This window comes from Pan paniscus, chromosome 7 (assembly GCF_029289425.2).
Source record: "Pan paniscus chromosome 7, NHGRI_mPanPan1-v2.0_pri, whole genome shotgun sequence".
NCBI lineage: Eukaryota > Metazoa > Chordata > Mammalia > Primates > Hominidae > Pan > Pan paniscus.
Window position 1 is genome coordinate 155963611 of NC_073256.2, and position 16043 is coordinate 155979653.

The following is a 16043-nucleotide window of genomic DNA, read 5'->3' on the forward strand; positions in this document are numbered from 1 at the left end:
TTTTATTTCAAAACCCTTGCTTTATATATGTATGCATGTACTGAGTCACTAAGAAATTACACCTCTTACTGTGGGTCATGGTCGGAAAATGTTAAAAGGCACTGGATGAGAGTATTTCTGAGGTCCCTGAGATAGTTTCTTCAAATGAAAAAGGGTATTAGAGTAATACCCCTGCATTTTCAATGGTTGTGAAAACCAACTGAGATGGTAAACGTGAGAAAGACTGAGAGGGAGGCTGTCTCATTCTGCACCAACAGGAATGGCTTCTTTTGGACCCCTGACACCCATCCAGCCCCAGAATCAGCACCAGCTGACTGAACACAAGGAATGGGTATCAGATTTCATTTTTAAATCATTGCAATAATACTTCTTTACCCATGGAAACATCAAACTTCTTGAAATGTTTATGTTCCCAGTTTCTAAATCAATTAGAGTCATCCAGAACAGGGGATCACACAAAGGAAGTTCTTGATAAACATCTACTGCATTAGTCTGTAAGTGGCTAACGGCTTGGGTGAATGGACAAATGAATGAATGGATGAATAAATGGATCGATCAATCGGTCCACCAGTCAATCAGTCAAGAACAAATGCAGGAAGAGTACTGGTGAATCATTTGGCCTCTAGATGCAGTTTAACAAGACAGGTTCTGCTAAAACTTTCCAACTTGCTTCACTCCCTCCCCACTGTGATCCTGCATAAATGTGCACATCTAAATGTCTGCTTCCATATGAAGGGAGGCTAATGAACGGCCCTGGACTAGCTCAGTCAGGCACACACATTCACTCCCTCGTTCATTCACCAGGTGGGCTGAACATGTGGACTGTGTGCTACGGTTCTCAGAAGAAAAAGATACATCCCAGTGCTTGAGGAGTTCACATTCAGGTGGAAGTTGAATATAAGAAATCAATCATCAAGAGGAACTCAAGAGAAGGAAACTTGGATTTATTGAGCACCTGTTCAGGCAGGGCATGTCGCATACACACATGCACTTGATGCCATTTATTTCAGAGACAGAGCCGCCTTGGAGATCCAAATTTCCCAGCTCTGGTCAGTGCCCTGGCCAACTGCCCATCATTAGGGAACACAAGTGGATGGTCACCACATCCACTTATTTTATAATTAATATAATTGAAACCAACAAAAGGAACTTGAAGGGGCCTTACCCACAGTTTAGAAGACAAATTAACACTCAAGGGCTGCCTCTTCAACATGGGTTTTCCCATCTTTGGCCAAGACATATGATCCCACAAAGCCATTGCCAACGCACAGACATTATTTCACTTCTGTGAGCTTAGAGCACTGAGGTGGCTGGAGTGCACCCTGAGGGCTGATTCTGTGTTCTCCAAATGCACGTCCCGTCGGGAGGTGGGAACATTCCTCATGGTTGCAAATTCTTTCTCTTTCTGCTTCTTTACTCTCTCTGGACAGCGGTGGTGTTTGTATTATTTCTCCCTGGGTGATCTCCGGGCATGACTGAGAATGAAGCCCATTGGCTCATTTTCTTAAAGTTTTTCTTTTGAAGAAAGAGGTAAATTTGCCAAGTGTCTGGTCAGGGTTTTGTAGCACCAAGAGTTTCCTTAAAATGGGCAGTTACACGTCAGATGGGGGCTGTCAGAAGAATGAAGAAACAATCTCCTGCCCCACGAATCAAGTTTTCCCAACTTTAAAGGAGTGGAAAAGAACTCACAAAGCATCAGCATATGAAATAATAATAATAATTAACAACAACAATAATATTAATAATAATCTGACCGACCGGCAGCGTCTGTTGGATTTAATAATTTTGAGGTCTCTCAAGAAAATAAAACAAAAAGCAAATGATAAAAGAAAGAAAAAAAAAAAGGAACACATGGCTGAAGTCTTTCAAGACCTCTGGCTTCCCATTGGGCTCTGAGTTCAAGTTTCAGAAATCCACTGCAGTCTTCTGGCTTTCCAGAGTCCTCTAGGGACCCTTCACGTTACCCGGCCGGGCAGCAAGGCTGGCGAAGTAGGCACACTGGGAAGGGTCACATTGGCCTGGGGGACCGGGAGGTCCTGGGGGGCCAGGATGTCCAGCTGGTCCTGTCTCCCCTTGAGGGCCAGGGATCCCAGGAAGTCCATCTTTAGCATAGCCAGGTTCCCCGGGTTGACCTGGCCCAAGGAGCAAAAGAAACAGAAGGTGGTTCAAGATCCTTCTGGGAGGGGATGGGCCCTGAACTCACAGCTTCCATTGACTATGAACTCAGGACCTGAAATGTCCTCAGACAGAGCATCCCCATGGTCTGGGAGCTCTGAGCAACTAGAGTGGTCCACATAAACACCAGGTAGCAGGAGCACCTCAATATGTAGAAGAAGGGGTTGCTTTAACTATTTGACCTAGGATAGTAATCCAGGTACCACTGAAGAGAAAGAAACAAGGGTAGATTGAGTCCAGGTAGGGTATATTTCTCCACTGAAGAGCCAGATGAGAGACTTGGCCTTCTGGGTTCTTACATGGGTCTAGGGAATGAGTCTGAATGGAGAGTAGACACCAAGTCCTGATCGTTAACCCTCAGCCCCAATTCACATGACCTTACAGACACCTGGTGACATTCCATTGTGCAACATCCAACTTGTTCCAAATCTGTATTTTCTCAGCTTTATCTACACATTAAATTTGAACCACATATTTGGATTACATTAAGCTATTCTGTAAAATCATGGCCAAAGACAACATCTAGGATGCAAGTAAGTGACACTTAAAATAGTCCAAAATTGAGACCCAGAAAATATTGCCTATAGACAAATTTCTATCCTTTCACTTAGTAAGCATCATGACATCATATATAATCAACCTATCTTTCTTCTTACCTTTGGCAACTCGGAAGGTCAGTGCTAAGCCTTGTGGTTAACCCTAGTTGTGACATCCCTTCTTATGTCTTAGTAATCGTCTTATCAGAAAATATCATATAAAATAAACACAAAGTAAACTTTTTGCTTAAAAAGATCTGTAGATATTTCATTAACTCTATTAATGCTTTGGTAATAGCTATTTAATCTATAATCCTGCCTAGATCAAGTTTTGAGGCCTCAGTGTTATTCATTCCTTGGGCTAAGAGCCACTGAAATGGGATAATTATCTCACTTCCACATTGGTACAGTTACTTCCTCCTTTTAAATGGTTTCTGTTCTGCCATTTACTCTTTATTTGAAATTGCCTTCTTTTAAAAGTTATTCTTAATATTGTAAGCTATCTGAAAATAGGTGAGCCATAAAAATAAATATTTATAATGTATTTCTAATTATCTTATCTAACGAAAATAATAATAAATATCCACTTTAGAAAATTTGGAAAATCATGAAGGTATAAATACTGAAATCGAAATTCTCTATAAGATCAATATTCAGATTTGACCTCGGGCAAACACAGAAATTAAAGTTAAATAAAAAATAGAAGCCTCAAAAGTCATATTTCTTCTACCTTCTACCTATACATCTAATTTTGGAATGTGATTATTGCTGCATTGCAGAGATCTTCCAACATGGCTACTGGGTAGCATGACCAACTTGCCCCAGTTTTCTCAAGTCATGTCTTGGCTTTAAAACTGAAATTCTCAGGTCCCAGAAACATCCTCAGCCCTGGGACAGCTAACCACCCTACCACTGGATGAGCATTCCCCAAAACATATTCTGAGAAATACTAAAAGGATATTAACAACTGCATAGTGAAAGAAAAAGGACTTCTCTTTCAAGTGAATTTCGAAAGTGCTAGGTTAAACAAAACAGACACATTTTTTAATGCGAGAGTCCTTAGCACTTATTAATAGTGAATGTGCACCAGAAATGTCTGAAAGAGAAACACAGTCCCCAGCAGTTCCTGATTTAGCCCAAGTAAATTTGTTTTTTCCAGGACCATTTCATGAAATTTTAAATTTGCGGGATACACTTCAACAATTCATAGAATACACTACAGTTTTCTTAGTAATTCAAGAAGGTCGTATTTTAGAAATATTTAATGAAACCAAGTGAGTGATCTCTGTCTCCTCCTCATCTGTAGAGCCTAAGCCCTCCTCTCCGCTCACTGCTGACTCCTGTGGGGCCGCGGGCAGGGGTGCTGGGTCTCCAGGGTAGCTCACACCCTACCCCTGAGACTGCAGAATGAGTCATACCTGGGATTCCAGGGGGTCCCATCTCGCCTCGGAGGCCAACTCCAGGTGCACCTGGGTCACCTTTGGCTCCTCGCTCACCTGGGAAGAAAAACATGCACTTTTGATGGTGGAGACCCCCGGGAAGGACAGAAACTGGGCGTCCCACCTTGCGGGATGTGCAGGTGCAGCACTGGGCTGCTGTGGCATTCCAGTCTAAACCACCCTGTGCACACACACTCATGCCGCACAGGACCCCAATTCCCATTCACACACTCATTCACACACACACTCCAGCACACACTCACATTCAGAAGTATGCACATGGAATCACCAAAATAAACACTCCCTCCTAAACACATATCTACATATGAACATTTGCTCAAGCACGTATCTACCCAATTCCATACATATATATATTCAAACCATATTAACAACTGTATACATACACTCATATTCACATACTGACTCATTCAGACAAATGTACACACCTACACACTCTCTCATATGCCGTACACACAGAAGTCCGCATGCATCTCCTCTTATATGTCTATGCTTCCTGTGTTTTCAAAGCATTGTACCTGAACCTTTATCAGGAAGAAACTGGATGGTATATAACCAATTCAACACGCACGCGGGCATGCGCAGTGATAAGTAACACACAGCTCTGCTCTCAAGAAGCTTGAAATTTAATAAGAGAAATAAAATAGGACAAGAAGAACATTCTAGTATGAAACAGAATGCGATTAGTACCATCATAGGAATTTCAAAAAAACACTACAGACATGCAGAGGAGAGAGTGATCCATTTTCTCTGGGAGGACACTTGAGATCATATTTGAATGAAGATGGTGGAGATTGGATTAAACTGTCTCTCACCCTTGTTTTTTAAATCAATCACTTGTTTTGCCATATTGTTTCTTGAATATCTGCTGCATGCAGTGTATTTTCTCTTGTAACCCCAATTGAAATTCTGCTGGTTCACGGGGACTTCAGACCATTCATTTTTATTGTTATAATAATTGTGTTTGGTCAGTATTCTGCCACAATCTGATGTTCTCTGTTTTATGCTTTCTTATTGACATTTATTTTATATATTTTGTTTTATGAAATCATATGAGTAGGACTAGAATATACAAATTTAACAAAAAGCCTTTCAAGTAGGAGAAACATTACAGGAAATGGATAAGCAAATTAAGAATTAGTAAGAAAATGGGAGATCAAAAGAGGACAATGTTAGAAGCATTCATCTCCCTAACTCCAAGTCACTCCAGAGCAGCTAAAATGACACCACATGCTCCTTTCCCTGCCCCATGCTTATTCCTAATCGGACAGGAGTGAATTATGGGGCTGGTCTCCTGTCTTTTATCTTTATTTGAAATTGCCTTATTCAAAAATTATTATTAATTATATAAGCTATTTGAAAGCAGGCAAGCTTAAAAAAATAGATAAAATATTTTTTAAACAACCTTTTATAAATCATTCTACTATAAAGAGACATGCACACGTATGTTTACTGCAGCACTATTTACAATAGCAAAGACTTGGAAGCAACCCAAATGCCCATCAATGATAGACTGGATAAAGAAAATGTGGCACATATACACCATGGAATACTATGCAGCCATAAAAAAGAATGAGTTCATGTCCTTTGCAGGAACACGGATGAAGATGGAAGCCATGATTCTCAGCAAACTAACACAGGAACAGGAAGCCAAACACGGCATGTTCTCACTCATAAGTGGGAGCTGAACAATGAGAACACATGGACACAGGGAGGGGAACATCACACACCAGGGCCTGTCGGGGGGTGGGGGTCAAGGGGACAGAGGGCATTAGGACAAATACCTAATGCATGCAGGGCTTTAAACCTAGATGACGGTTTGATAGGTGCAGCAAACCACCATGGCACATATATACCTATGTATCAAACCTGCACGTTCAGCACATGTATCCCAGAACTTGAAGTAAATTTTTTTTTTAAAAAAACACCTTCTGTTAAAAAAAAAAGTTTTTAAATTTATTTTTTAATCCTTCCTCTCTCTCTCACATCTGTCTTCCTGCAGAGAGAGTAAGTGTTCTGCTGACACTTGGCTTCTTCTGACCTGTTTGCCACTGTGTGATGAGTTAAATCATATGGCCTCCGCCCTTTGAAGGAGAGACCTTCTGTTGGCTGGAGCTCTGATGTCCTGATAAGTCACTGCCTTGAGACCTGGGCAGTTAACAGCTGTTTTGTTCCAATTTTAAGGCTGGCATTTAATCTCCATTGAGATTAAATGTCTTATTCCTCAGTGCTAAACTCAGTAGGGGAAAAAGGAGGCATGTTGTTTACCTCCCTGAAACTTGAGCAGCGGAGATGGAGAGAGAACAAGAAAGTAGGAGGGAACTGATTCAATCTTCCTAGCAGAAGCATAATTTTGTAAAAATGTCAAGTATGAAAGCCTCTTATGCATATTATAAAATTATATGATGCCAAAACTCTGGGTGTTACCAAGCTACAGGGAATGAGAGTGGCATGAATAATGCATGCAGTGCCACCTCCCAGCCCTGTTCCTTCTCCGCCCTCCAGGAGTACACGGAGCATATCTCCTCCAGGTCTTCACTCACCTTTGGGACCTATGGGTCCAGAGGGTCCTTCCAGACCCCCCTGCCCAGGACGACCTGGCTCCCCCATGGGGCCGGCCCGGCCTGGAAGCCCATCTTTTCCAGGGGGCCCTGGGGGCCCAGGTCTGCCTTGAGATGACTTCATGTACGCTGGGGGCATCTGGGCCAGGAGGTAGGCGAGTCTGGCTGTGAAGTAGAAAAAGAGAGGCATTTCATGAAGAACAGATAGTGGACATAGGACAGGATGGCTACTCACTGACAACTCAGAACCAAGGGGCCGATAATAGCTGCAGAAACAACATCAATGACATGTCACATGGTACATGTGCAGCATTTGTATGGGCACCTTCTGATTGTGGCTGGCCATGGGGTGACTTAATCAGTAGTGACCATCGCTGCCCCTGGAGCAAGTCTGCCCAGGCTGGGATCCCAGGACAGCCACGGACAGCCAGGTGGCCTTGAGCAAGCTACTTGACCATTCTCAGCCTTGGTGTCCCTTTCTATGCAATGGAGACAAAGAAACCGCACCTACCCCACTGGGCTGGAATGAGGATGGAGTAAGTGAGATGATGCATGTGGAATAGTGCCTGGCACTTGCTAAGTGCTCAGGAGATGCTGGCTGCTACCCCAGGCGCAGAACGACGGAAGCCATAGTAGCATGGACAGCAGTAGCAATTGCAATGGTCAGTTGGGGAAACTGATGCTGGGGTGGAGGAGGTAAATGGCTTACACAAAGCTATGTTGGTCACTTTTCCTCTCCGATGTCAAAGTCCTCATCTATAAGCTAAAGGGCTGGACATGATGGTCACTGGAGATCCTATACATCTAAAATGTTAATATGACAGAACTGATTAAAAAACCCAGAGGTCCAGGGCTGGTCTGGCAGCCTTTCAATGGGACAGGGGATATATGCACATCTGGTGGCCACCAAGGGCAGTCTTTGTTAGCCATGCAGTCATAGGTAATCAGACCCAAACTGCTATTTTGCAGACAGTGTGACCAAAACCAGAGGCTGGGAGGCTACCCAAGGCTCCCGGCATTTGATAGGGAAACCAAGGTAGAGTCAGGCTCTTCTGACTGCCTGGTTGATCACTTCCCAGAGTGTCTCCCTCCTACTACTCCTCTCACAAGGTGGCAGGAGGACAGGTGGTTGGCTTCTGCGACTTTGACAAATTGCTCAACTTTTCTGAGCCTTGATTTTCTCATCGTTAAAGTGGAGTGGATGCTCCTTCCTCAAAGGCCTGTTTGGAAGAAAGGACTCAGCCCAGCAGATTCTCTATCCAAACCATTTTGAAACGGCTCTTGTCTCTGTTCTTGGGCTAGAAATCCCCCAAAAGCAAAGGTTATTTCTGTCACTGATGAATCCAGCATTCAGAAGGTAGAACTCAGAGATCTACACACATGAGACCTCAGAACACCACCCACCCATGGTGCCCACCAATTTGTTCCTTATTTCCCTCCTCTCATCGCCTCCTTCTCCCACCCAAAACCCACTCCTTAATGTATGCTTCAGAAAACAGCCCTTTGCCCTCATTTCCATACAGGAAAAAGATCGTGTTCTTTTTCCTGCATGGAAATGGACTGTGTTCCCCTGGACACTCCAAGAGGACAGGAAGGAGGGCCGTCTTGTTTATAGCTGTGTCCTTGCTCCCAGCACAGAATCTCACAATGGGAGGTGCAAGATAACTGAGACATGATCATGTGAATAAATGTGCCCTCCCCTTTTGTCCTTGTGCTCCTGGAAAGTAGTTATGGATTTCTCTTCTTTGCTGCAACAAGAACTTGTGTGACTTTCTTCTCCTCTAACTTCCTATTGCAGAGGGAATGGGAAAGGCTGTTGTTCAAGAGAGCTTGGTGATGAAGAGCACAGAACCTTCAGTGAGGCTGCCCGGGTGCAAATCCTGGCCAGATCTTCCCAGCTCATCAACCTTAAGTTACTTAGCCCCTAATAATTCTGCTTCTAACAATTCTTACAATAATTACATGAGCCTCATGAGATTGTTTGGAGGCTGCTTTGGGTTAACACTTGCAAGTGCTGAGAACTTCACCTGATCTTGGCAAATGCCAACATGTTGGCATGATTACTACTATCCTCCTACCTTCCTCCCTCCCTAAGCATCTGCTACGCACAGGCACATGCTAGACCTGGGGACTTAACAATGAGTCAATGCAACATGACTGAAAGGATTTTAGTTCCTTGAAAGCACTAGGCCTGCCTGCCCTGCTCAGGGCCTTCATACATGTTGCTCCATAGACCTGGGGTCACATTTCATCTTTCAACTTGTAGCTCACATGGCCCCTCCTCCAGGAAGCCTTCATTAATCCACTCCCTGGCCTCTGAACTATCTTAGGTATGTTCATCTGTCCTCTTTTAATGCCTGCTGTGACAAATAAAATTTAAGAACTTCTATTGACTTCACTAAAATCGTCTTGTCTATTTGTTTATCTACCTCCTCTGGACTGTGAGTTTCATGAGGCTCATAGCAGTAAATAACCAAAATTCTTTACAGACTAGATAAATGGCTCAATGCACAGAATAAATGATTGATCATAGCAGAGCTCTTTTTGTAGATAGTGAGCTCTCCTTCACTAGAGGTAACCAAGTGAAAGCTGAAGGACTAGTCCTAGAGAAAGTATGTGTCAGATAAAGGACAGAACAGTCTTCAGGGCATTCCCCAACCCTGATAGTCTACACTTGAGCTGCCGGTCAAGTGCTTTTCTTATTCCAGGATGCAAAAGCATTCAAGGCTGAATGAGAGAACTGCTTCCTGGGCTCTTCTCTGCAAGACCGTAACACAGTCCAGATACTCACTTTCAAGCTGCTTCCCCAGCTCTTCTTGAATAAGCCGACGCAGGGTTTCCATGGATGGAGACTCCCCCTAGGAGGGAGGGAAGGTGGAGTCATTCATCTTCCCAGTAACTTCTGCCACCTAAGAACCCTGAGGACTTGGGAAACCAGGAAGTTCGTAGGTGGTATATACCCACACAGGGAAGCACATGTTCCTAGCCCAATCTTTTCCACATCTCTAATCCCTTCCTCCCTTCTCTGTTATGCAGGCAGCATCATCCCATTTTACACAGCAACCGGGACTCTGGGCTCTCTGAGCCACTACTGCCCTTCCTTCCATACCCTTCCAGCTTATTCACTGGATTTCCTTCCTGCTCAAGCCACTGTGCCCATTAATTCCACTCATATTCCCTTCTTAGCACTGGACCTGGGAGATCTGGCCCCTAATCTCTGCTGCCAAAGTTGTGTCCACCTTTTGGACATAGCCTACAGGCTGCCTTCTATGTGAACTCATGTGGATTTCCCCTGCCTGGCTACTTGGCCACTCTGGTTCCCATGCTCTGGTTTTCCCTGCTTAGGTCCACTGTGGCTCTAAACAACTTTCTCACCAAGTCCTGGTGCTTGGTCCACAGAAGCTGATGAGTTTGACAACCAGAGGAGCAAGTGTTGCCTCCAAGCTCACAGAGTGGCATGTGATTCTTAGAAGAACATAGAGGAGCTGTCCTCAGGCTGTACAGAGCTGGTCCCTTCCTGCCTGACTGCTCCAGGGCACTGTCTACCCCTCAAGGGCAGAGGTCTTACTGTGCTCATCTCTGTAGCCCCATACCTGGCATGAGATAGATTCCATTTCCTTATTCTTTTATTCTGACCAAGAATCTTCTAAGTTAGTCCCAGTATTCTCATCACTGCCCATAGCAGCAGGACTGGCAGAACTTGGCAAAGCTCCAAGAGGGCTTTGGAAGTCAGCTGAGTGCTCCAGCCTCTCCACTGACTTGGCCAAGAGACAGGCTCTGGCTGCCTGGCGTCTTTCAGGGCAGCTGAAACCCAGGCTGACCACAGCCACCAGGAACTGACGCGACTGCAGAGCATCAGAAGTGGCAGGGACATGGAGGTCATCCAGACCTGGGCTCTGAGAAATACGAGGGTCTCCAGAAGACCATATGGGCTGCTGAGCAGGAAGGAGTGGTCACATGGACTTCCACCAGGGGAGCTCTGCGTTTATCTTTTTATAGCCCGTGTATGCCTGTGTCATGAGATGGTGTAAAATGAAAGTGCTGCTACTAGAATAAAGGATGTTTAAAGAAAGAAAAAACCATCATCACTCTAAATAAGCCCTTGTTCCCAGCTTTGGAGAAAGAGAGACGCAGGGGGACGAAGGAGTACTCCAGGTCGGCAGATACAAGAGTGGCATAGCCAGGCATCGAAATGGATGGTCAACCATCCCACAGTGAAGTTCAGACCCCTGGGAGCTGGGTGTCTTCTCAACTGCCTTTTGCACAAGGTCCTGGGCAGAAGAGTTCTACAGCCCAAGAAATGAAGTCTTAAGGATTCATTACCACTGAGGAAGAGGGTTGAACAGAAGAGGGACTATTTTTGAGCATTTCTTAAGCTAGGCACGTTATTTCACTTGATCATCATAAATCAGAAGAGGATTTTGTTTTCCCTTTTTGCAGATGAGGAACGGCAGATTCAGAGAGGAAAAGTAGCCTGCCCCAGGTCATGCCTTCAGTCACTGGAAGACTGGGATCTGTAACCTGGTGCCTCTGAAGTCCACACACTTCCCTGGCTCCCCCTTAGGCCCCGAGGAGCCCCGAGTCCAAAGCCGTATTAGCATCCTTACCCTCAGTCCTGGAAATCCCGGCTGGCCTGGAGGCCCTGGGGGTCCAACTGGTCCGTTCTCCCCAGGTGGTCCTTGGGGACCCATCAGGCCTGTGTGGCCTTTGTGGCCTGGGATTCCAGGGTCCCCGGGCTGGCCTTTTCCACCAGGAGGTCCTTTGTCACCTTTGATCCCAGGATCTCCCTAAGGAGGAAATAAGCATGTCAGCATGTGTCTCAGGGCTGGAAGCTGTACCCCATGCAGCTGCAAAAGGGGTTCCCCCAGTCTGCCTCTTAGATCACTGAAAGGGAGACCTTGGCCCTAGGTGGCCCATGTGTGGCTTGGGGTGAGAAGAGCCCCAGAATCCATCACATGCACTGTCCTGATTGTACAAATGAAAATATGGGGGAGGCTGAGGCCGGCAGATCATGAGGTCAGGAGATTGAGACCATCCTGGCTAATACGGTGAAACCCTGTCTCTACTAAAAGTACAAAAAATTAGCCGGGCGTGGTGGCAGGCGCCTGTAGTCCCAGCACTCTGGGAGGCCGAGGCAGGCAGATCACGAGGTCAGGAGATCGAGACCATCCTTGTTAACCCTGTGAAACCCTGTCTCTACTAAACAAAATACAAAACATTAGCCAGGCGTGGTGGCAGGTGCCTGTAGTCCCAGCTACTCAGGAGGCTGAGGCAGGAGAATGGCGTAAACCCGGCAGGCGGAGGTTGCAGTGAGCCAAGATCGCACCGCTGCACTCCAGCCTGGGCGACAGAGCAAGCCTCTGTCTCAAAAAACAAAACAAAACAAAACAAAACAAAACAAAACAAAAAAACATGGGCAGCCAGGGCAAGATGTTATGACTCCATCATTAGCAAAAATCTTTTTTAAAAAACTAGCCAGGCACAGTGGCAATTGCCTATAGTCCCAGCTACTTGGAAGACTGAGGTGGGAAGATCGCTTGAGGCCAGGAGTTTGAGACGGCAGTTAACTATGATCATGCCACTGCACTCTAGCCTGCATGACAGAGTGAGACTGTTTTTTAAAAGAGAAAGGAAAAGGAAAAAAGAAAACATGCAAGGCACAGAGACAGAAAGCCACCAGCCCATGGTCACACAGATAGTCTATAGAGAACAGGATAAGAATGTTGATTGCGGAATTCCAGTCCTATTCTCAATCCCAAGAGTGCAGCTCCTCGGGCTGCCTGGAGAAGGCTGGCCCTGGCAACTGAGACCGATGGTGGAGCTGCGGACCCCTTTATGGCCTGGTTTTGCTCTCTAGAGAGACAGTGGTCCTCTCTCAACAGAGGTGTCTCCTTCCCAGGTCATCTCTCTCTCCTTTCTCTCAGCTCTAGGGAGTTCACAGAGGATTATCCAATGGCCTCCAACACTGCCTAGGGCTCATCTCTCCCCACAGCTGACCCAGAGCTGGAAGTGCGGGACCAATGATTTGGGAACTATGGCAAGCCCAGGGCAGTCCAATCCTCTGCCTTTATGTGCTACCGTGTGTTTAACCAGCAAGTTCAAATGATTAGTTGGTCTGAGAATATGGCAGCCACATTAATGGCCTCAGAGATAACAGAACTCCATTGCTGGGATGTAGCAGAGAAAGGGAGGCACAGGGAGAAAAAGAAGAGACACCAGATGGTAATCGTAAATGTGTGGCATGGCTGAGAACGTGACCCAAAGCCACAGAAAAGGAAAACAGTGCAGTCACCAAACCGTCTCTAACATACGCACTTAAATGAAAAATGCAAGGAGTGAGACAATAGATAACGTCTGATATGCTCAGAGTGGGGAGGGGGTTAAATACAAGGTAAATGCACATTTATAACACACACCACACACAATTCTGTGTGCACAGACTCCCTCTGAAAAGACAAAAAGCCAAAGCACTGTGATAGACCCTGGAGAGGAGATGGGGCTAAGGGGTGAGATGGAAGGGGCACAAAGTTTTCATTGCATTCACTTGTCCTGCAATTTTCACTGTTGAACAATGTACCTGTATTGCTTTTAATATTTCAGCAATAACCCAAAATCAGTGAATTCAAAAATAATAATTTAGCCAGGTCCAAAGAAGTCACTTCAATTTTCCAAGCGTGATGCATTTCACAGGACGTTGCAATCTCTGCCAGTGATCTTGAATTCAGGGGTCTAGTAAAGTCCTGGTATTTGTACACCTGGATGCTAAGGCCCTATCTCATGTGTGGTACAGAATTTTCTATTCATTAAATATCTCACAATTACTTTGTGGTGACAGGACTTATCCCATATTTCAAATGTTCCCAGGAGTACAAAGAAAAGGGTAGGCTAATGGCTCCCTGGCAATGTGCCATGAAAGCACTTAACAGGGAAAAGGCAAGTTCTCCGTGTATTGATTAGGTATTAAAGAAGAGATGCCATTGGTGGTCTGAGCTCCTTGGCTCTCAACCAAAATTCAAGCCCATATCCTGCGCTAGTAGCTCCCACGGCTGCCTGAGTCGCATTCTCGGGGGGGAACATCAACGCCTTCTCAGCCACATGTCCCTCATGTCCCTGGCTCCATCGCTCAGGAACCAACAGCCACGGGATAGAGGAATCAAAGTCATGGGAAGGAGACAGGAGGAAGATCCAGGGGGGAGAATCCCTGAGACTCTGCCCCCACTTTTCTCACTCCTCTGGCTGTGGGAGAAGCCAGCCGGCTCCCCACCCACCCCACTTGCGAAGAAAGCCGAGATAAATTCTTTTCAGGACCATGGAAAACAAGCGGGGGTGGGCTGGGGGTGCCTGGGACGTCCGTGTCCGTGTCGTGCAACAGTGTGACAGAGTGAGGCTGACCAAACGCAGGATTGTGGGCAAACGAGACGCATAAAGCCTCCAAAGGGAGCAGCAGTCGTGAGTGTGAGAACGCGTCCGCCTTCCACAGGCTCTTCAGCAGAAAAAGAAGAAAAAAAAGTCTTTTCCCCTCTTGTTTTTTGGAGAAATGAAATGTAAAGAAAGGCTTTCTGAGTATAACGCCAAGGCAATTCATTATGGGAAAATCTGTTCCCTTGTCACCTCCAGCGACAAATTTGGCTACTGGCAAATTGGCACTTCGGGAGCCAAGCCCGTCTCGGCGGGCATTCGCACACGGGGAGAAAGAAATCTGTCAATGTCTCCCAAGGCTTGCCTTTGAATCTCTAATTGTGATGATTTTAGTCCTTAAACTGATAACCAAAAAGAAAAAAAGGAAAAAAATAATAATAACATCAAGTACAAACAATACTGGGAGGAAAAGAACCTCCCTTTGTGGGGCTGGTGATCATCCAGGAAAAAGTGAACAAAATCACGACAGGCGGCATGATCCAGGCGGGTGTTTACTAACTGCCTTGGACAAAGGCCAGGCTCAACATCCCGTGGCCACTGTGCAAAGGTCGCGTTCGGCGTGTTCAAGGTGCCTGTGCTCTCCACTCACCCTTTCTCCTTTGAATCCGGGCTCTCCAGGCTTCCCAGGGACCCCCTGCAAGGAGAAAGAAAGGACAGTCATTGCCCCGGGCCCTCTGCACTGGTGTCCTTGCCTTGCTGGATATTCTTCACAGTCCTGCATGCTGAGGACAAGGGACCCTCAAAAGATAAGGTCCCCTGAGGGCTCCTTTCTGATTTATGCCTACATGGTGGGGGTGGGGGCGGCACACTGTGTCTTCTCTCCTTTCCTCCTGGCACTGTCCACCTTTGACTGATGGCACCAGCCCTGGGTTGGCCCCTCCAGATTCCTCCCCTACCTCTTGTGGGATAAACCCCACTCCCTTTAACATGTCCAGGAGGCCCTGCACGAATTGTTGTCTTCAACAGGCTGTCACTGCCCTGGATGGCTCTAGTGCAGGGGACAGACAGTTCTGTGGTCTCATGGCCTCTGTTCCTTGTCTTCCCTGTGCCTGCAGCATGCTCCCCACCTCGCTGTCTGGATACCTACTTCCCACCTGGCCTGCAGGTCTCCTCTTCAGGAAGCCCCCCGATCACCCAACATTTAGAGAAGTGGCCCTCTTCTATGTTCCCACAGTCCCCACTCCCTTCTGGAGGGCAGTCACGTCAGGGAACAAGGGACACGGCCCACAGTGCCCACTGCTTCTGTCATTGTCTCCACCTGGAATGTCTCTTTCTTCCCTCTCTGCCCCCAGCTCCTCTGCCATCTCCTCTGTAAAGCATTGACTAATCCCTCTGGCCAGTGTCCATTCTCACGCATGGGTTACTTTCCTGCCAGCTGACACCTAACTTTCTTTCTCCCCAGATATGATGACCAAGGTTTGCTTGGCTGCCTGCCTCTTAGACAGCACACATTTGGAAAGCAGAGCTTGATATTGGGGAAGGAAATTCAGCCTGGGGGCTCTTTTCCCATCTCTTGGTTGATAGACTCTACATTGATTGAAGAGAAGAAAGTCAAAAAGAGTACTCTTGAGCTCTTCTGAACCTGGCCATTCCAGCCCCAGAAACATTCATTGCATCCCTTTCATGCAGGTGCCATGTTCAGCCCTGAGACCTATGCAGAGGACAGAGATAAGACATGGTTCTCATTCTCACAGAGTTCACAACCTGTCCATGAGGTGGCGGTGGGCATGAGTTGATTCTAACAGAAGGCAGACTGATTTAATTGCTGTAACATAATTACCAAAAGCTGCCTCGGTATTCCTGGGTGAATCTGTAAGTTGGGAAGCACAGAGCCTTGAAAGTTGGATAAAATTTAACAACAAAAGGCGGCAGGAAAGGCATTATAGGTGCGTGGA

The 16043-nt window shown here is 46.2% G+C and overlaps 1 protein-coding gene across 1 annotated transcript in view; it reads right to left on the reverse strand.

The window, feature by feature from the left end:
* Positions 1 to 923: 923 nt before the first annotated feature.
* COL22A1 (collagen type XXII alpha 1 chain) overlaps positions 924 to 16043 on the reverse strand; it is a 326388-nt gene continuing 311268 nt past the window's right edge. The window contains exons 59-64 of the mRNA XM_008972890.2: positions 14738 to 14782; positions 11337 to 11516; positions 9521 to 9587; positions 6712 to 6894; positions 4130 to 4207; positions 924 to 2132 (exon numbers count right to left, since the gene is read on the reverse strand). Of these exons, the coding sequence (XP_008971138.2) occupies positions 1945 to 2132; positions 4130 to 4207; positions 6712 to 6894; positions 9521 to 9587; positions 11337 to 11516; positions 14738 to 14782 (741 nt within the window). The 3' untranslated portion in view covers positions 924 to 1944. The remainder of the gene's footprint in view (positions 2133 to 4129; positions 4208 to 6711; positions 6895 to 9520; positions 9588 to 11336; positions 11517 to 14737; positions 14783 to 16043) is intronic.